The following is a 22,071-nucleotide window of genomic DNA, read 5'->3' on the forward strand; positions in this document are numbered from 1 at the left end:
ATAAGAGTAAGATTAGGATCGGTATTAGACTAAGAAGTTGCACGAATCTATCCGGCCGAAAATAAGATAGCGTGACGAGCAGACGGTGTACCCTATCCGAAATTACTCTATGAGTTAACCACATCGGGCATAACTCAATAGGTTCCATTTTCTCGAAAAATTGGTTATGTTTCAAATATCTCGAGATTGTTGGAAAAAAATGAACCAAAATTCGGAATTACATCTGCCTCGACCTATGTTGTACTAGACATATGCTTTGACTGCTCTCGACGTATCTTTTGGTTTTCTCAACAGAATTTGGATATGTTTAGACTGTGTTTGACTTATGTTTCGACTGCGCACGAACTAAGCTTTGAGTGTGCCTAACCCTGTCTAAAGAAACGAGAAAAATACTTGGCGTCGATACAATTTTTCTTGAATTCTTTATTGAAATCCCAGTCACAGCTGAAATCCTGGCTCCAAAATGATCAATCAATCAGTTGGAGCTTGCTTAAATGACGTTGAAAGAAAAAATCCCTGGCCATAATTCCTTTCCTGTGTACAATTGGACGCATAACAATAATTTTATAATTCTTTTTTAAACTAAATTTCATAGCCAGTAATATAGATGCAAACAACAAAAAGCTGTTAATGAATCACTTTATCAATACACCTCTATGGAGAAGTAGAACTATAGATTATTATTATAAATGTATAGAAAGCTATGTTTTGTGAGCTCTGTTGTTGACTACTGTTCCGTTCAAATAGACAGAGTGAACGGGTACTTGGTGAATGTCCTTTGTAACTACTGTTTTTGTGTGCCAGACGTGAAGCCCGAACTCACCTGAAATTTCAAAAACTTCAGTAAAGGATATAGTGAGGTGGGGTTTTTTCTTGAGTTTTTGCAAGCGCTGCTGAAAATTTCGTGAAAATAGGGTCTTTATGGCGTTTCGGAAGCACTTGGAAAATCAGTTTGGTCAACCTAAAAAAAACTGTCAACCAAATTTCGAAAAATCTTGAAAATCCGGCCTCGAGAAAATCGTAAATTTGCGTCTGCCACCGAGAAAAAAGATAAGAGACAATTGGAGAACACAAGAACACAAGTAACAGCCAAAGAACACAAGTAAAACAGAAAAAAACTGACTTATGAACAGAAAAAAAACTAACGTTCGATTTTCGAAAAAAAAATCATTACGAGGCCAAACTGTGCATTTTGTGCATTGTAAGCGGATTCCGCAAAAAGGACGCTCCCTTTGTTCTTCTTTTGTTCTTTAACTTCCTTTGATTGTTCCGACAAAACTTTCTCCTGTTTAAAGACTTGTCTCTGGAATCCAGGAACATACAGACACAAAATTGTGCTCCTATCCAGTGCACAGTTTAGCCTCGTAATCAAGATGGTCCTAAAGCTCTTTAGAGTTGTAGAACAATTTATGATAGGTTTTTTCGATAAAATTAACCCAATTCGAGAAAAGTTGATCAATAGGCTAATTTCTTATTTCGCTAAGAAATTGAAAATTATACTCAACGTTCGCAACTAGAAGTCAAGCACGATTTTTTTGTGAATTTTGAACATTTTGCTGTTCGATAGCAGTGGATTTTGCGTTCTTTTTTTGAAAAAATGAATTGAATTTAAAAAGAAATCAAAAGTCAAACCGTGAAAAAGTATGTTTGAGCTCGAACAAACTTTAGTACTTTCACTGAAAAAAAAATCATTACGACCTGTACAAGAATCTGAACTACGCTCATCAACTCTTACAAAATCATTCAGCTTTTAATTTTCAGAAATGAAATTAAATAGTCTTTCAATTTCGAGAACAAGTTTTTGATTGACACTTCTTACAGCGTAAAATTCTTATTCCACAGGAACATCTGAAAACTGAAATCCTCCTACAAAATTAGAGGTTGAACACAAATCAAATTTTATTTACGAGTTTCTTTTTGCTGTTTGATAGTGCTGTTTCTTTCAACGGGGGATTTATTTTGAAGTTTCTTTTGGAAAGAAATTGCAAAATTAATAAGACATAACTGCTCGTATCAAGGTGAAGCCCTGATTGTTGCAACTGCCTTTTGAGGTCTGTGGAGCAGTAAAAAGAAGAAAAAAAATTACATTACGAGGCCAAACTGTGCACTGAATAGGAGCACAATTTTGTCTCTGTATGTTCCTGGATTCCAGAGACAAGTCTTTAAACATGTTAAAATTTTGTCGGAACGATCAAAGAGAAGGAAAGGACAAAAGAAGAGCAAAGGGATCGTCCTTGTTGCGGAATCCGCTTACAATGCACAAAATGCACTGTTTGCCCTCGTAATGTAAGGTAAGACAAAAAACAAAATTTTTTTTTTTAAAATTTGAGATCATTTGTAAAGATCATCCCCCCGCACGCCATATAAAGTACAAAGTGATAGATTTTGCTCCTATGGCAAATACGCTTCCTTCAACCAACTTGGAACGATTTCTAAGACGGATTAAATCTCCGCTTACAAGTTTATAGCGCGACGAATATCGCGCGTTAATTGTCCCAACATGGCCAAAATGGCCGTCTTTCCCTAACTTTGCGAAAAATGATCACAGGTGAAATATCTTTTCAAGTTCAAGCTCAGGACAACAATACTTTTCGATTGATCTTTAAAAAATACGTCAAAAACTGCTAGTTAAAAAGTCGAAAGTTGACTGACAAATATTCTGTTACTTTCATTACGAAAGTCGGAACAAAAAATACATTCCTTATGGCTAGTTTACTAAATGCACGTTTCAGAGTAAAACTTCTGGTAAAATTCTAAGCATCTTTTGTTGTGATAAAGTTTTTTAAGGTTTATCAAATTTTTTAACAATGTCTGAAGTTTTTTAAATTAAATTAACTTTGTAGCTGCATACCATGAATGTACTCTGCCTTGCTAGGATGGAGCTGGAACTTCTCTAAATAGTTGGATTCTTGGAAGCCCTGAAACAAAACTGAGAGCTTATGATTTCTGACATGAAAAAAAAATTATTTTCTGGTTTAACTAAGCGGATTTGAATTTAGTAAAATTTTTCTTACTCAATTTTTCGATGAAATCGACACATACCCAACTGACAGCTGGAAAAGAGTAATGAACGCAAGGAAAAAAAACTGAGTGCAGAAAACTCACTTACGAATTTCGCAAAAAAAAAACATATGGTTTTAAAGCTATTTGCATTTCGAGAACAGTTTATGATTGCTGCTTTTTGAGAAAACTGAATCAATAGGTCTAGTTTTTTCCGCTAAGAAATCTTTGTCTTAACTTTCACATTCGAAACTAAAATTCGTTGACATTTTTCTTGCCATTTCTATGTTTGTATTTTGAGAGTGCTCTTTACGTAATTTTCAGCAGATTAATTTCAATTGAACTCAAAAACTGCATATTAACCTAATTGCATTCATAAATGCATTAAAATGTATGAATGCACATTTGTAGTTTTTAGAATTTTGAACACTTTTTTCTGAAAAAAAAAAAAAAAAAAATCACAAAGATCTATATGAGAGTCTTAACTACGTTCTTTACTCTTAAGAAAAAACCCCACTGAGCTGGTTTTCGGGGTCAAGAGACAAAAAATTATGTGCTTGACTTGTGTGTTAGCCGGATAAACACGAGTATCAAAACTCATTTAAAAAGCTTGTTTTATTTAGAGATATCGTGAGTATGCGCGTTGTCAATTGAAGGAATTACTTGCAACTGTCTTTTTGCACGATTTGTCTTTGAACTCAAACTGCTAAGGGTGCAAATTTTTGATACCAAGATAGCGACCACCCCTTAGGAAAAAAAGGAAACTAATTAGATTCACTTTTTTGTGTCATAAGCTTACCGCGGCGATAGCTCCAAACTTGGGGTAGTTTTTGTCGTGCATGAAGCCCACATTGATCGCGAATCCTGCCATGTCTATTGGGAATTTACGGTGGGCCCACCACGAAGACTGGAAACCGATTATCTAAATTAAAAGGAAGCAATTTGAAAAGAAACTTTTGAAAAGGCGCCAAAAAATACCAACTTTGGAAAGGAAAGCAGTTATTTTTGAAAAAAAACGCAATTATAACAAAACTTTATGCCATTTTTTTCTAAACTCAACAAAATCTAAATTGCTGAAACCCATTAGAAATTTAAATTAGAAAGCCTAAATTAAAAATATGATAAACGTTTTTTTCCGGCACTCTGAAACATTTTTTTTGCCTTCGGCCTTTTGTACAGCTACAGGAATAAAGCAAATGGATTTTTTTTGCTCGGCACGTTTTTATCGTTTTCTCAGCATTTATGTAAGATATAGGTTTCAATTTTAGATCAAAAATAGGTAAATTTGTTGCCGTGAAGGCCTAATATAGCCGGTATATCATAACTAGTTTCAGAGGTGTTCTTTCTGTGGAAACATCCTCGAAAACAAACAAGTTTGAATTTAAGGGCTCAACTCAAATAAATTGTTTCTACTTCGGCACTCTTTACTAAGTCCAAATAACTCCACAAAACATGCATTGTAATTTGTTTTAAATTTTTGGCAGTCTTGTTTTTGGGCAATTTTGAATAACTCCATTGGAGCGCTCTTATCCACTTTCCTCCATATTTGAATTTGCCTTTCGAACACTGATTTAACGTAGACATATTATTATAATGAAATTTCCCATGACAAAAAAAGCCATATGATGACATTTACATCGTTTATTCACGGTATAAAATCATTAAAACATTAATAAGAAGATGAAAATTTTGCACCGAGGAGTGGAAAGAGGTAGAAAATGGGCAATTGTATTAGGTAATTGTGTTTTATTTAAATTTCGAGAAGGCGGTGAGTGGGAAGTAACTAATGTGCAACAAACGTAGTTTGACTTCTTTGTGGCTCACTGCTTTAGCTACCCAACGAAACACGGATCAAAAAGTGGACATTCAAGGGTGCCGAAAAACAATCTAGTCGATACTGAAAAAGTTCTCAACAGTGCTTAAAATTGATAGTTTTGGCGCTAGTGAAAAAAACATTTGATTTTTCGGAAAGTTTGTCCTTCGGCACTGTTGTACTACCTTTGGGAGGGGGGAGGGGGTGGTGAACAGTGCCAGTATAAAACAGAGCCGAAACTGAAAAGTGTTCAGAAGTGCCGAAAATTGACGAATATAAAATTTCAGCACTGTTCAACAGCCGCAGCGGTTTTTCGACAGTTGGTATTCTTTACAACATTTAGAGTCGGTTATTGCCTCGAACCGACGATGCGGGCTAAGTGAGCCCACCGGCTACCTTAAATCGGAGATAGCCGGTTCAGTAGTCTTTGGGTGAACATGTTATCTTCATCACTACTGTGTTTTGGCTTTATTGTACTTCCTCTGAGCCGATTAGCATGTGCACTTGCAATACTAGTTCTTTGATTATTTTTGCCGGTTTTGATTTCAAACGCGGCATTGTTAGGTTATTGGCCTGCAATATGTCAATGTAGTAATAGATTGAAACTCGAGTTAGTATAATAGTTCATGTCAACTGCCTATGCGGCTGTCAGACTTGGGTAAGATGTCACTATGAGAGTCTACGGTTCACGTTTTACAAGACTATCAGTTTTGGTTTAGCCGCCCATATTTTATCGGTTTACACCACGTCAACAATTACATACGAGCAAAAATCTTTGACGCTTGCTAATCAGGTTATGGTGAAAATGAGAAACTGAGGAAATACTAATTGCTGCAGGGCATTGCGGATTGTGGGGATTGGGATGGGGTGTAGCGGACTTCTTCCCTCTCATGGTGTCAGCAGCCTGCCGACACAAAGGATCCCCCTTTGTACTAATTTAAAATATCCTTTTTCAAAGGCACCTTTGGTGCCGAAATATTTACTAATTTTGAGGGAAAGTGCTATTTGTTGCCGTGAAGGCCTAAAATAGCCGGCATATCATAACTAGTTTCAGAGGTGTTCTTTCCGTGGAAACATCCTCGCAAACAACACGAAAAGTTTGAATTTAAGGGCTCATATTAATTGTTTCTACTTTGGCACTCTTTACTAAGCCCAAATAACTCCACAAAACATGCATCGCAATTTGTTTTAAATTTTTGGCGGTCTTGTTTTTCGGCAATCTTGAACACTTCCATTGGAGCGCTCCTATCCACTTTCCTCCATATTTGGATTTGCCTTTCGAACACTGATTTAACGTAGACATGTTATTATAATGAAATTTCCCATGACAAAAAAACCCATATGATGACATTTACATCGTATGTTCACGGTATAAAAGCATTAAAACATTAATAAGAAGATGAAAATTTGGCACTGAGGAGTGGAAAGAGGTATAAAATGGGCAATTGTATTAGGAAATTGTATTTTATTTAAATTTCGAGAAGGCGGTGAGTGGGAAGTAACTAATGTGCAACAAACGTAGTTTGATTTCTTTGTGGCTCACTGCTTTAGCTACCCAACGAAACACGGATCAAAAAGTGGACATTCAAGGGTGCCGAAAAACAATCTAGTCGATACTGAAAAAGTTCTCAACATTGCTTAAAATTGATAGTTTTGGCGCTAGTGAAAAAAAAAACATTTGATTTTTTGGCAAATTTGTACTTCGGCGCTGTTGTACTATCTTTAGGGGGGGAGGGTGTGGTGTGGGGGTGAACACTGTCAATATAAAACAGAGCCAAAACTGAAAATTGTTCAGAAAAGCCGAAAATTGACGAATATCAAACTTCAGCACTATTCAACATCCGCAGCGGGTTTTTGACAGTTGGTATTAAATACAAAATTTAGAGTCGGTTATTGCCTCGAATCAACGATGCATGCTAACTGAGCCCACCGGCTACCTTAACTCGGAGATAGCCGGTTCAGTAGTCTTTGTGTGAACATGGTATTTTCATCACAACTGTGTTTTGGTTTTATTGTACATTTCTGAGCCGATTAGCATGTGCACTTGCAATACCAGTTCTTTGATTAACTTTGCCGGTTTTGATTTCAAACGCGGCATTGTTTGCTTATTGGCTTGCAATATGTCAATGTAGTAATAGATTGAAACTCGAGTTAGTATAATAGTTCATGTCAACTGCCTATGCGGCTGTCAGACTTGGGTAAGATGTCACTATGAGAGTCTACAGTTCACGTTTTACAAGACTATCAGTTTTGGTTTAGCCGCCCATATTTTATCGGTTTACACCACGTCAACAATTACATACGAGCAAAAATCTTTGACGCTTGCTAATCAGGTTGGTGAAAATGAGAAACTGAGGAAATACTAATTGCTGCAGGGCATTGCGGATTGTGGGGATTGGGATGGGGTGTAGCGGACTTCTTCCCTCTCATGGTGTCAGCAGCCTGCCGACACAAAGGATCCCCCTTTCTACTAATTTAAAATACCCTTTTTCAAAGGCACCTTTGGTGCCGAAATATTTACTAATTTTGAGGGAAAGTGCTATTTGATGCCGTGAAGGCCTAAAATAGCCGGCATATCATAACTAGTTTCAGAGGTGTTCTTTCCGTGGAAACATCCTCGCAAACAACACGAAAATTTTGAATTTGCCTCCCAACACCCTGCCGGTCCCCCTTTGTACTAATTCAAGATATCCACTTTCAAAGGCATCTTTGGCGCCACCCGTACCCAACGGAAGCTGTTTTTCTAGATAGAAATTCTAGGTAGATTATCTTGCCTAGTTTTCTCGTATTTTCCGTGCAGAAGTGATCTATTTTTTTTTCTAATTTAGAAAGAAACAGTTTCTGGAAAAAAATTACCAGAAATCAGTTCACTTCTCAACTGCAACAAGATAAACATGCTTCGAGTATACACAATATCAGTAGCGAACACAATGCAATCTTACACTTGTTATAACATTGTTATTCTCCTAAAACTATGGAACTGTATTAAGGGCTGTAGCCTAGTGGATAGAGCCATTGTCCAGCAATCAGAAAGTCGGCGGTTCGAGACCCACCATGAGACTTTTTTCTAGCTAGAAACAGCCTAGGTTTAGCTAATTTCTGATCAGAATTAGGATTAGAAGTAAAGTATCCAAAGAAAATCCATGCTTTATTTAAACATTTCAAAAAAATTGTCTGACCAGAAATTAGATTAGGTACAAACAAACTATTTCAGGTCAGAAATACAGAATTTTCTCGGTACGGGCACTATTTACCAATTTTGAGGGGAAGTGCGTGCCAAAAACACGCTACTTTTTTGTCAACGTTTTCCAAAAAAAGTGCCTAAAGACCCTTTTTGGCTTGTTTTTTCAAAAGTTTGCCTGCGGCGAAGAAAATTGGGCCAAAACAAGAGTATTTTTAACGCTTTCCGATAGCTCGGAAAATCAATTTAGTCATATAAAAAAAAAGTCGACAAACTTTTGAAATTTTTTTTTGGAAATGCGCCCACTTGTGAAAATCTCTTGTCCACCCCTGCAACCGCTCCATGACAAAAAAGCTGATAAAATTTTCGCATAAAGTGGTACGATTGTTTAAAAGAAATGGCTAGATTTTCTTTCGCTCTGTGATCTTTCGCGCTTTTTCTGTGAGTCTTGCCTCACGTGTTTGTTATTAGATAGTACAAAAGGCATTTATCGGCAAGTTTGTACTTCGGCAGTGTTGTACTACCTTTAGGAGGGGGGGGGGGTGTGAACACTGCCAATATAAAACAAAGCCGAAACTGAAGAGTGTTCAGAAGTGCCGAAAATTGACCAATATCAAATTTCAGCACTGTTCAACAGCCGCAGCGGGTTTTCGATAGTTTGTATTCCATACAAAATTTAGATTCGGTTATTGCCCTCGAATCAGCGATGCATGCTAAGTGAGCCCACCGCCTACCTTAGCTCGGAGATAGCCCGTTCAGTAGTCCTTGGTTGAACATGTTATTTCATCACTACTGTGGTTTGGCTTTATTGTACTTACTCTGAGCCGAATAGCAGAACAGCATGTGCACTTGCAATACTAGTTCTTTGATTAATTTTGCCGGTTTTGATTTCAAACGCGGCATTGTTCAGTTATTGGCCCCTGCAATATGTCAATGTAGGAACAGATTGAAATTCGAGTTAGTATAATAGTCCATGTCAACTGCCTATTTGGCTGTCAGACTTGGGTAAGATGTCACTGAGAGTCTATGGTTCACGTTTCACAAGACTATCAAGTTTAGTGAAATTGTGAGACTGAGAAAAGACTAATTGTTGCAGGGCATTGCGGATTGAGGGGATTGGGATGGGGTGTAGCGGACGCCTCCCCCTCTCAGGGTGTCGACTTCCTGCCGACACAAAGGGTTATCCTTTCTACTAATTTACGACATCCAATTTCAAAGGCATCTTTGGCGCCACCCGTACCCAACGGAAGCTGTTTTTCGAGATAGAAATTCTAGGTAGATTATCTTGCCTAGTTTTCTCGTATTTTCCATGCAGAAGTGATATATTTCTTTCTAGTCTAGAAACAATTAGTTTCTGGAAAGAAATAACCAGAAATCAGTTCACTTCTCGACTGCAACGAGATAAACATGCTTCGAGTATACATTTATTATTACATTGTTATTCTCCTAAAACTATTGAACTGTATTAAGGAATGTAGCCTAGTGGACAGAGCCAATGTCCAGCAATCAGAAGGTCGGGAGTTAGAGACCCTCTGATTGCTGGACATGTTTTTTCGAAAGTTTGCCTGCAGCGAAGAGAATTGGGCTAAAGCAAGAGTATTTTTAACGCTTTCGGATAGCTCGGAAAGTCAATTTAGTCAGTATAAAAAAGTCGACAAATTTTTGATTCTTTCTTGGAAATGCGCTCACTTGTGAAAATCTCATGTCCGCCCCTGCAACCACTCCATGACAAAAAAGCTGATAAAATTTTCGCATAAAGTTGTACGATTGCTTAAAAGAAATGGCTAGATTTTCTTTCTTTCTGTGATCTTTTGCGCCGCTTTTTTGTGAGTCTTGCCTCACGTGTTTGTTATTAAATAGTAGAAAAGGCATTTTTCGGCAAGTTTGTACTTCGGCACTGCTGTACTACCTTTAGGGGGGGGGGGGTGGGTTTAATCACCGCCAATATAAAACAGAGCCGAAACTGAAAAGTGTCATCAAATTTCAGCACGGTTCAACAGCCGCAGCGGGTTTTCGACAGTTGGTATTCTATAAAAAAGTTTAGAATAGGTTATTGTCTCGACTCAACGATGCAGACTAAATGAGCCCACCGGCTACCTTAACTCGGAGATAGCCGGTACAGTAGTCTTTGGGTGAACATTTTATTTTCATCACTACTGTGTTTTGGCTTTATGGTACTTCCTCTGAGCCGATTATATTGTGCACTTGCTTTACTAGTTCTTTGATTTAGTTTGCCGGTTTTGATTTCAAACGCTGCATTGTTAGGTTATTGGTCTGTAATATGTCCATGTAGTAATAAATTGAAATTCGAGTTAGCATAATAGTTCGTGTCAACTGCCTATGCAGCTGTCAGTCTTGGGTAAGATGTCACTGAGAGTCTATGGTTCACCTTTTTTTTATAAGACTATCAGTTTTGGTTTAGCCGCCCATTTTATATCGGTTTACACCACGTCAACAATTTCATAGGAGCAAAAATCTTTGCCGCATGCTAATCAGGTTGGAGAAATTGTGAAACTGAGAAAAGACTAATTGTTGCAGGGCATTGCGGATTGTGGGGTTTGGGATGGGGTGTTGCGGACCCCTACCCCTCTCAGGGTGTCAACACCCCGCCGACACAAAGGGTACCCCTTTGTTTTTATTTGAAATATCCATTTTCAAAGGCACCTTTGGTGCCACCCGTACCCAACGGAAGCTGTTTTTCTAGATAAAAATTCTATGTAGATTATCTAGCCTAGTTTTCTCGTATTTTCGGAGCAGAAGTGATCTGTTTTTTTTTCTAGTTTAGAAACAAACAGTTTCTGGAAAGAAATAACCAGAAATCACTTCACTTTACAACTGCACTAATTTCTTACGCCCAAACATACGGCTGATAGTTTCTCTTCCTTTTCATATTTCTTTGTTTAAAAATGAAAACTAATTTTTTGTATTTTTTTTTGTATAATCACACAATACTTCAAAAACTTGCATAATAAGAGACATTTTTGCTCGTCCCAATCAGCCGGATCACAGCGTTTCCCAAAACGACAATCATTAGGACAGGGACCGACTGACGCGGCCTCTAGAAAAAGCTCCCACCAAAAACAAACAGAAAAAGGAGTAAAAAAGAATTGCAAAGATAATTAGGGGCAACAGTAAAAAGATAAAACTTATAAAGACTACCTTGTGGCTTTGGAGACGAATCTTCTCCAAAGCAGTGTTTCAACAAGGTTCCAAGGTTCCAACAAGGTGTTGGAACCTTGTCCCACTAACATTTTAAATTTTTTCAATTTGCTTTTAAAAAAACATATTATTTTATAACTGTTTTAAATTTTTGACCAATGCTCATTTGAAGGATTGAATTCACCACTCTTTGTCTAAAAAGATTGAGTTGTGGTATCGGAACTGCTACACTAAGATAAAACACTATTGTTTTAATTGAACTGGTATTTCTTCTACATCGAGGACGCTGTCGAAAAATTCAAAACGTTTTAATGCGAAATAAAGGTTTTTTTTTCGTTTTGCTGCTATTTCAGCAAGTCGCTCATTCATGTAAAACAGGATGTGTCTAAGTACAAAACTTACGCCCATAATTTACTAAATTGAACAATTCAATGACAAATTGGGCTTATATTTTTCCAATTATTTATTCTCGTATGGCGTATACTAATGTAAGGATGTCAAACAATCATATGTTCACATTTTCTTTTTTATTGGTAAGCATTAGTGTGTTGCAAATATTACAGATATCAAATTTATCATGTGAATTGATCGCCTAGAAACAGGTCATGGGGTTTTCACAATTGGAGAAATTACTCTAACATTCAGCTTTGTATTACAAGATGTACAAACTAAATGAGGAAGTTTTTTTTTCATTGGCTTGCATGTCTCCAAACATTCAGATGCCATATCAATTTTCAATTTGATTCAGATTACACATATTTTGATAAGACAAATTGCTTGCAGAACATAAAACTGAATGCTACTATTCATCGTAAAAACACTTGATTTTAAAATGGTATTATAGGACTTGCCACTGTGAAATGTTTCAAATTGAACAATCACTCCAAATTCAAAATTAGTTGAACCCTTGTTTCATCGTAGAAAAGTGTCATTTAATTAAGTATTGAAAATTTGCTTATTAGGAATCGGAAAACGGTCGAAATCTATCAGTAGGGTAAACGCTTAGTTATTGGGAAAAATTGTTATCATCTATTAGAAAACTTAATATAGATTTGTAGGTTGGCTTGTAGTTGAAAAGTTTTTGAAAATACTATGGTAACCAGATATTATTTTATTGGGAACATCAATTTTTCATTCAATTGGCAAAAATAGGATGAAAAAAAAAAACTCAGGATTTTTGTCAAACGCTAGGAAACGCTGGGAAGTTGGACTGGTTTCATACGATTTTGATTATAGTGGATAAATGTAAATTTATCTTGCAAAAAAGTGAAAATATGAAGTTTCATAGGTTTTTTAACTTCAATTAGTTGGTTACGCAAACTTGGAATGCAATTGAAGAGATAAAGGTTAGGGAAACTATCTTTGCAAAATCTTCAATGTAATTGGATTCAGATAATGCGTTATTTGACAGAACTAGGAAGAAACTCCAATATTGCGATGAGTGATAGAATTTAACAATCCCGTCGTTTGGAATTTTTTCACCTGTTGATAAGGTGCCAAAAGTTCTCTCAATTTGAAAAAAATTAGCGTATTTTTTATGTCAAAAAAATGTCATTACATAATCGTGTATTTTCAATTGATGATTTCGGATGATTTCGGAATTCTTGTTTTTTAAAACAGAGTAAATAGGTCGGAACTTCTCATTTGAAGAAGATATCAAGAGTTCAAGAATGTATTGGTTATGTAATGATTGACAAAAAATCGTATTTTGCATTTCGATGTTAGGTTTGGTAACTCAGCTGCTGCCAATGGAGTAAACAAATTTTCTTTTAGTTTTCAAATTTTAACAAAAAAAATGTGTCTGTCTTGTGTAAAAATCAGCATTTAACTAACTTACACGGAAAATGAGGTATTTATCATGCTTCTAATTGCGCGTTTGATGAGATAATAAGTATCTGATGCCATATTTTTTTCACAAAAGTCAATTCCCTCCCAGTCGATTTTAAAGGTTTTCGACAAATTGCCTCGGAGGAACGAGCAATTAAAATTACAATTTGTATCACATTATTCGATTTCTAATTCTTGAACAGTTTGCTGAGGGTACATTTTAACCCGCAAGGCTATATCAGTTTTAGTTCCAATTTCAGAAAAATTTGCAGTTAATATTTTCGAATGTAAATGATTGTAAATAACTATTGAATGTATCAACAATCTAATATAACGGTCTAAAAACTTTCAGCTTCAGATTTTAAATTGCTTTCTGAAACAAAAAACTTCAAATGGAACTATGGTATTATTGGTGCGATAATTTGAGAGCTCTGCCTGTTGATTTTTTTCGGTTAATCCTGTACTGTAATTGCGTCAGTCTGGTCAGAGAGATCTGGATACATGGCACATCCATTTCTAAGGATTTGTTGCAATGAAGGTGCTGTGGGAACATATCGTTATCTCATATTAATTATTATACCACTTCCTTGGTATTTATTATCGGTTCCATGATGGTTATGATTTATTTTTTTTCGTGTCCTATTCTGTGGAGGTTCTTGGTGTTTTTCGTTTGTAAAAATTGAGGTAAAAACTGACAGAACGAATGAGTTAAAACTTGCATCTAACACTGTTTTCCACAAGCTCAAAGTTCGATTTGTTAGCTTATTAACTTCTAATGATAAGTAAAAAAAAGTATAATCGTAAAATAATTTTTACGATTACTTCGAGCCGAAACTTGAAGAAAACAAAACAAGCAAAATAGATTCCATCTTTTAGTTGAAACAAGTCATTTATAAAGAATCCTGGTGAGAGTGAACAGTCTGAGTAGATTTTCTGGTTTGACTCTATCGCGGCTGTTAAAACATTGGAATTTGCATAATCCGTATGACCGTTTGAGAGAACGGATTTTTTCAATTCTTAAAGAAAAGATGTTGCGCGTTGTTAACAAAGACGTTATCCCAAAAAGGTTCTAATTGTTTTGGGGAGACAATTCTGCTCGTCGTGAAATGAATACAGGAAATTCCGTAATGTGCGACAAAACTTGCGGATCGATAACTAGAGAAGTCTTGAAAGGATTAAGAGCCGGCATTGATTGGTACCAAAATAACTAATCATCTAACAAAAAAAAGGTTTTTTTTTTATAACCACCAAAGCAATGAACTTCGTTGGCAAAAGGTAAATTTTGGCGGGTAATTGGGTCAACAAGAACTGTTTGCCCATTATAAAAGGTCGGAACTCGATCAAAACTTTTTTCGAGAAATTCAAGAGGTGAAGTTTTTCGGGCAGTGGTATAGCCAACGAGCTGATCCGTCGAAGTCCAGAAACATAGATCGATTACCAGCTGCATATTTACTGCTAACCTAGTGTTTTGTAGAGCAAGCATCATTCTTATTAAAATTTTTCTTCAATCTAGCTCCCATTGCTTCTGTTCGAACGTCATTTCAGAATGCCTTAAAAGTTTGACATAAAGATACATGATGTAATCTTATTTTGCATCGAGGTGACGTTCATAATTCATTTCATCGGTTCCTACAAAGCTCCAAGTGATATCAGTGCTTGTTTTTTTTCAACATCGATGCTTGTAATATTCCTTCTTCCTAGAAGGTTAATCAGTGGTTTCGCTCTTATTTGATTGTTCTCCTTTATTTGCAATGATTATAAATTTTATCATCATGTCGGATGTTTCTGGATTTACCAGTGTTTATGTCTGTTTTAATTTATGCTCCCGGCCTACTGCATACATCTTGCAGCTCATTGTAAATGCAAAGCTTCAGGTCTAAGCCATTGGGTTCCGATACCTCGTTCAGTATGTGATATTGAGAGTGTTCCAACTTATAAGCGTACATGACCATTTTCGCCCTCTGAGAAACCAAATTTAAGAATACGTTTTTTCTCGAATATCCCAGGTATAAGCATATGGATCTAATGATGTCGATTCGCATATGCCTTCAAGTTTTATGAATGGCAGTGGGACGCCGTAGAAATTTTGTACTTGGTTTGTTTCTAGGTTTGCTTCGAGCTTAACTTTTTGTGGGATGCTTTTGTTGTCGGAATCCAATTCAATTTAATATTTCAATTTGGTTATATTTTTTAATACTGTATAAGGACTTGAAGTTAAATCATTTAGTTTTTTGAGATTCGCTCTTCGAGAGAGTGGTTTTCCAAGATGAGTTCATGTCCCATATCTAAAGCTTTTCCTATTTTGTATTTATTGCGAATTTCATGAATTTTGGTTCATGTTGCTAAATTTTTCAGATATGCTGTTTTGTAGATACTTTTGAAGTGAATTTTCTTTTAAAAAAATGATTTTATTTTACTAGTGGTTGGAATGTTTGGTTGTTTGATGTCTGTAGAGTGTGTCTATGTAGTGGTAGATTTCGACAAAATCAGAGTTCGCGTTTGCGAGAAGTCCTAGCTGGCGGGATGTCCTAGGTTTGAAGAATACGGTGTTTGTGGTTCTTGACCAGATCCAATTTCATATGATGTTAAACCTGTACTAGCTTAAATACTGGCAAGTTTTGGGCTAGTTCACTCCAATTTTCCTTTGCATGTTCTAAAAAAATGCTAAAAAAGGTTTCTAGATTTTTGTTTTGTATTTCAACCTTACCAATTGTCCATGGTGATTAGGCGTTTTAGGGGCGTGCGTTATTCATAGTTCATGAGGCCACATAGTGAAACGTTTACTCCAAAACGCTGTTCCTTTATCATAGAACAATTTTTGTGGTATTCCTCATGAAAGTATAAAGTTCCTTAACGGTTTGATAGTTTTGGTTGTTATTGTTGACGTTACTGCATATACTTGAAGCAAATGTGAAAAGAAATGTACGATTAATGAGCAATCTTTGTTTCCATATGATGCTGGATTAGTAGTTACTTTCTGGTCAAGGTTTACTGAGTGTAATGAAAAAATTGTCGTGTCTGTCCATTTTTCCAATGTGCTTCATCACGATCGTATCGTTTTTTTTAAGACATCCCGCAATAAAATTTCTTATCTATTTACACAATCCTGGTCACAAGAAAAACCGTTCAAAGTTTGCAAAAAAAATTTATTTTTACTACAAGACTGGTAATTAATCTTTATGCGCAAGATCAAGCAATTTTTTGAAGAGTGACATTGGAACACATCACCTTTTTTCTTTCATTTCAGATTTGTCAATTGCTGGCTCTATTCATAAATATTTTCTACAAAATACAAAATTGCGAACCTTTCCATATATGAAGGTAGGGCTATCTTGTCCAGATAGCTTGAATCAGCATTGGTTAGGGTCTTTTCTTGGTCAATTTCTGGTTCTTCTACATTATTATCTTGTCTGTGATGAATTTCGACCGATAAACTTTTGAATAACCCTGTAGGATTTTTGGACGATTTAATGTTTAGTGAAGTGTTGAGTCTTTGTTTTTGTTTGCACTCGGTGTTTTTATGGCTTATGTGAATCTTGTTTCAGAATATAGTCATTGCTTTACGTGGCTGCGTTTTCTTCAAAAGGGAAGAGTTCTACTAGAAGGTTTTTGTTTGCCCATTATAAGGTCGGTACTCGATGAAAACGTTGTTCGAAAAATTCATGAGGTGAAGTTTTTCGGGCAGTGGTATAGCCAACGAACTGATCCGTCAGTGTCCAGAAACATAGATCGATTACCAGCTGCATATTTACTGCTAACCTAGTGTTTTGTAGAGCAAGCATCAATTTATTAAACCTTTTCTTCATTCTAGCTCACATTGCTTTTGTTCAAATGACATTTAAGAATGCCTTAAAAAATTGGCATTAAGATACATTATGTAATCTTACTTTGCATCGAGGCGACGTTCATAATTCATTTCATCGGTTGGTACATGGCACCAAAGTGATATCAGTGTTTGTTATTTTCTTTTCAACGTAGATGCTTGTAAAATTCCTTCTTCCTAGAAGGTTAATCAGTGGTTTCGCTCTTATTTGATTGCTCTCCTTTAATTGCATTGATTATAAATTTGTTTTATCATGTCGAATGTTTCTGGATTTACCAGTGTTTACGTTTGTTTTATTTTGTGCTCCTGGCCTAGTGCACACATCATGCTGCTCATAGTAAATGCAAAGTTTTAGGTCTCAACTAATAGGTTCCGAAACCTCGCTCAGTATGTGATATTGAGAGTGGTCCAACTTATAAGCGTACATGACCATTTTCGCCCTCTGAGAAACAAAATTTAAGACAACATTTTTTCTGGAGTGTTCCAGGTATAAGCATATGGGTCTAATGATGCCGATTCGCATATGCCTTCAATTTTTGTGCATGGCAGTGGGATGCTGCAGGACTTTTGTACTTGTTTTGCTTCTAGGTTTGCTTTGAGCTTAACTTTTTGTGGGATGCTTTTTTGTCGGAATCCAAACGAATTTTATATTTTATTTTCGTTATTTTTTTTAATACTGTATAAGGACATGAAGTTGAATCATTTAGTTTTTTGAGTTTCGCTCTTCGAGAGAGTGGTTTTCCATGATGATTTTATGTCCCATATCTAAAGGTTTTCCTAATTTGTATTTATTGCGATTTTCTTGAATTTTGGCCTATGTTGCTAAACTTCAGATATGCTGTTTTGTAGATACACTTAAAGTGATTTTCTCTTTAATAGACACACTCTACAGGCATCAACCTACCAAATGATTGGACTGTTTGGTTGGTTGATGTCTGTAGAGTGTGTCTATGTAGTGGTAGATTTCGACAAATTCAGAGTTTGCGATAAGTCCTAGCTTGCGAGAAGTCTGAGTTGGCGGAAAGTCGTAGGTTTGACGAAAACGGTGTTTGTGGTCCTTGACCAGATCCAATTTCATATAATGTTAAACCTGTACTAGCTTAAATATTGGCAAGTTTTTGGGGTAGCTCACTCCAATTTTCCTTTGCATGTTCTAAAAAAATTCTAAAAAAAGGTTCTTAGGTTTTTGTTTTGTATTTCAACCTTTTCAATTGTCCATGGTGATTAGGCCTTCTAGGGGCGTGCGTTATTCATAGTTCATGCGGCCACATAGTGAAACTTTTTTTCCAAAACGCTGTTCCTTTATCATAGAACAATTTTTGTGGTATTCCTCATGTAAGTATAAAATTCTCTAACGGTTTGATAGTTTCGGTTGTGGTTGTTGAAGTTACTGCATATACTTGAAGAAATTGTGAAAAGAAATGTACGATTAATGAGCAATCTTTGTTTGCATTTGATGCTGGATTAGTAGTTTCTTTCTGGTCAAGGTTTACTGTGTGTAATGAGAAAGTTGTTGTGTCTGTCCATTTTTCCAATTTACTTCACCACGATCGTATCGTTTTTTTTTTACCTTTAAGACATCCCGCTATAAAATTTTTTATCTATTTACACAATCCTGGTTACAAGAAAAATCGTTCAATGTTTGCAAAAAATTTTTGTTTTTACTACAAGTCCTGCTAATTAATCTTTATGCGCAAGATCAAGCAATTTTTTGAAGAGTGACGTTGGAACACATCACCTTTATTTCTTTCATTTCAGATTTAGCGATTGCTCGCTCTATTCATAATTTATTTCTATGATATACAAAGTTGCGATCCTTTCCATATATGAAAATAGGGCTATCTTATCCATATAGCTTGAATCAGTATTGGTTAGGGTCTTTTCTTGGCCTATTTCCGGTTCTTTTACATTATTTTTTTGACTGTGATGAGTTTCGACCAATAATTTTTTGAATAACTCTGTAGGATTTTTGAACGATTTAAAATTTAGTGAAGTGTTGAGTCTTTAATTTTTGTTTGCAATCGGTTTTTTCATTTTATGGCTTTTATGAATCTTGTTTGAGGATATTATCATTACCTAGGGTGATTGCGTTTTTTTTTCAATAAGAAAATACTCCACTAAAAGGTTTCTGTGCGATGCTTGTTTTTGTCGCAATCTAATTGAATTTCAAAGTTTATATTGATTATCTTCATTAAATCTGTATATGGACTTGATCTTAATTTTTGTATTTTTTCATTTTTTCTATTCGAGAGGGTGGTTTCCCATGAGTGCTTTCTGTCCCATATCTAAAGCTTTTCATAATTTGTAATTTTTGCGATTTTCATGAATTTTTTCATTTGATGCTAAACTTTTCAGATATGCTGGTTTTTAGATAAATTTGAACTGATTTTCTCCCATTAAAAGAGAAAAATTGATTTTTATAAAGAAGGGTTGGATTGTTTGGTTGATTGATGTCTGTAGAGTGTGTCAATGTAGTCATAGAATTTGCCAAAATCAGAGTTCGCGTTTGCGACAAGTCCTAGTTTGCGAGATGTCTGAGTTTGCGAGAAGTCCTAGTTTTAAAGAAAGGGTCTTTTGTGATTCATGACCAGATGCAATTCCACATGATGTTAGACCGGTACTCGCATAAATCGTAACAAAGATTGGGCTAGTTCACTCCAATTTTTTTTGCATGCTCCAAAAAAGTTCTGAAAAATGTTCTTAGGTGTTTATTTTGTATTTCAACCTTACTATTTGTCTGTGATGAAAAAACCGTTCTAGGGGCGTGCGTCTTTCCTAGTTCATGAGGCCAACTATTTTATTCAAAAACGCAGTTCATTTATCATAGAACAATTTTTAGGGTACTCCAAATGAAATTATAAATTTCTCTGACGATTTGATAGTTTCTATTGTGGTTGTTGACACTACTGGATATACTTGTAAAAACCGTGAAAAAGAATCTACGGTTAATGAGCAATGTTTGTTTTTTTTTGATGCTGGATTAATAGTTCCTTTCTGGTCAAGGTTTACTGTGTGGAATGGGAAACGTTTTGGGTCTGAACATTTTTCCAAGGTGCTACATTAAGATCGTATCGTTTTTGCTTCTTTTTTTGACTTTCAAGACATCCCGCTATAAGAATTTGTATCTATTTACACACTCCCGGCCATAAAAACTCATTTAATAATTGCAAGAATTTCATTTGTTAACTAGGAGTCCTGACAATTAATCTTTTTGCGCACGATCAAAAAATTTTTTGAAGAATGACATTGGAACATACCATCTTTTTTGTTTTAATTCAGAGTTATAAACTGCCTGCTCTATATTTAAAACAATTCCTATAAATAACAAATCTATGAGTTTGTCTATGTATGAAAAGAAGGCTTTAGATTGTCTATGATGAATGCTCTTGGGACCTTTATTGTTTTCTTTGACCAATTGTTTCATTGTTTTTAGAACGGGATCCTTGTTTTGTGCTTTATGAATTGTTTCTGTATTTAAATATATAATGATTTTCTTTTCTCATTCAATTTGCTTAGAAACTTAGAAAAACAGTTGTTGTCATTCATAGATTTGCATGGAAGGGTTCTGGCTAAAATTTCCAGCGAAATTTTTTCATTTTTTGCTCACCCATTGCTATTTTATCTTTTATCAGAAAGATTCGTTAGAGTTATTCGTTTTTTATGATGTTTTCTTAGTTATCTAAATCATAAATTGAACTCAAGTTTTCTAATTGGGTTGGAACGTTTTCTAAATCAGAAAGCAGATCAGAACAATTGCCTGATTCTTCCTCAATTAGCTTAGTGAGAGGTGCTTCATTTGATATAACCCTGAATTGTTTTACTGAAGGTCCTTGCAGAAAACAATCGCTAATATCATTCAGAGAACAAATACTTTCTTTCCGTGTGAAAACTTGGTTAGTTTTCCGTTGTTATTTTTAAACGTTAATTTTTCTAATCTGGTTTGTTTCAGGACTGCAAAACATTTATCTCATAGTCCCTTAGCAGAATCTTATACGATGATATATTTTTCTTTGTTACCATCTTTTTTTATAATAGAAAATCGATCCGGAATTGTTTTATGTTTTTGTTGACATTTTTTAAGATATTTTCTAGTTATAATTCTTTTGTGTATATTCGGAAAGTTAAGGTTTTTTCGTTTTTTCCAGATAATTTTTGAGTTTCAAAACTGAGATATAACTAATTGTTATTTAAACTAAATTATCTAACGTAAGGTTTGCCTCTACTGTCCCACAAGTAAATTAAAGCAATGTGGTTTTTTTTTCATAAACTCTTGATTTAAACGCTACTATGCGTTAGCCTTCAAGAATTCTTCCATCAAATTCGATTAAATTTTTAACTGATGAGTCTACGTGGTATTTTGTATGTGGTAAGGCTAACATAGTATCTGCACTTATCCTGCCTTCTATTTCGTAAAACATTTTTTTTTGTTGGATTCCACTCGAATAAAGGATCTTTTCTAAATTGGCCTTAAGAGGGCTGTGAAACGACATGCTAGTTTTTTGTATACAAACTATAGGATCCTAAGTAATCTACAAATCACAGAATTTCTGGCTTCTTTCCGGACTTTTTAAAGCTTTAAGATGTTCTACTTTTTTACTGGTTGTATACGGTATTTATTTACTACACGTCCTAAAAACTTTACCTGCCTTAATAAAAAACGTTGTTTTGTCTGGTTGAGCTTTCAAAACTGATTTTCTTAATGGTGCAGGGTGTGTATTGATTATATAAAACATTTCTTCTACAAACATAGCCTGTATAACTGTTTCGTTTATATAAGTTTCGCCTTGTTTTCGTTTTTTTAATGGTGTAAAATGAATAGTTTTGTTCTCTTGGAAAAGTTTGGTAAACCACAAAAACCACAGAAGCCTCTTTAAAGGTAAACTTTTTGGTTTCTACGTTAAAGCTTAATGGTTTCTGGGTTTCATTGGTGAGTGAGAATTGGTTGTAAGCTGAACAAAAATAGCTGGTGGTGAAATACTTACCACGAAATTTCACGACAAGCGACCCTATAGACTCAACTGGCCATGAATATCTGCTTAAACTAGTTATTGAGTTCAAACATATTGCGTCAATGATAAATTTAAATATTATCTTTGGGTAACGTTATTAAGAGTTTCACCTTATCAAAATTGTTGTTTTGCCTGCGTGCTATGTATTGACAATGTTAAGGATGTAAAAATTAAGCTGATCAATTTTTCCTGAAAAGGCACTGGTACTTTTCAAAGTTTTTTGTTTTGTTAATTTTGACTGGGATAGCAATCTAACAAC

The 22,071-nt window shown here is 35.3% G+C and overlaps 1 protein-coding gene across 13 annotated transcripts in view; it reads right to left on the minus strand.

Annotated features, from left to right (window-relative positions):
- Positions 1 to 577: 577 nt before the first annotated feature.
- LOC134840078 (galactosylgalactosylxylosylprotein 3-beta-glucuronosyltransferase P-like) overlaps positions 578 to 22,071 on the minus strand; it is a 97,232-nt gene continuing 75,738 nt past the window's right edge. For all 13 annotated transcript variants that reach the window (XM_063855749.1, XM_063855752.1, XM_063855754.1 and 10 more), the window contains 3 exons: positions 3,800 to 3,922; positions 2,852 to 2,918; positions 578 to 823 (listed from right to left, as the gene is read on the minus strand). In XM_063855749.1, coding sequence (XP_063711819.1) covers positions 702 to 823; positions 2,852 to 2,918; positions 3,800 to 3,922 — 312 coding nt within the window. In that variant the 3' untranslated portion in view covers positions 578 to 701. The remainder of the gene's footprint in view (positions 824 to 2,851; positions 2,919 to 3,799; positions 3,923 to 22,071) is intronic.

This window comes from Symsagittifera roscoffensis, chromosome 2 (assembly GCF_963678635.1).
Source record: "Symsagittifera roscoffensis chromosome 2, txSymRosc1.1, whole genome shotgun sequence".
Classification (NCBI taxonomy): Eukaryota; Metazoa; Xenacoelomorpha; order Acoela; family Convolutidae; genus Symsagittifera; species Symsagittifera roscoffensis.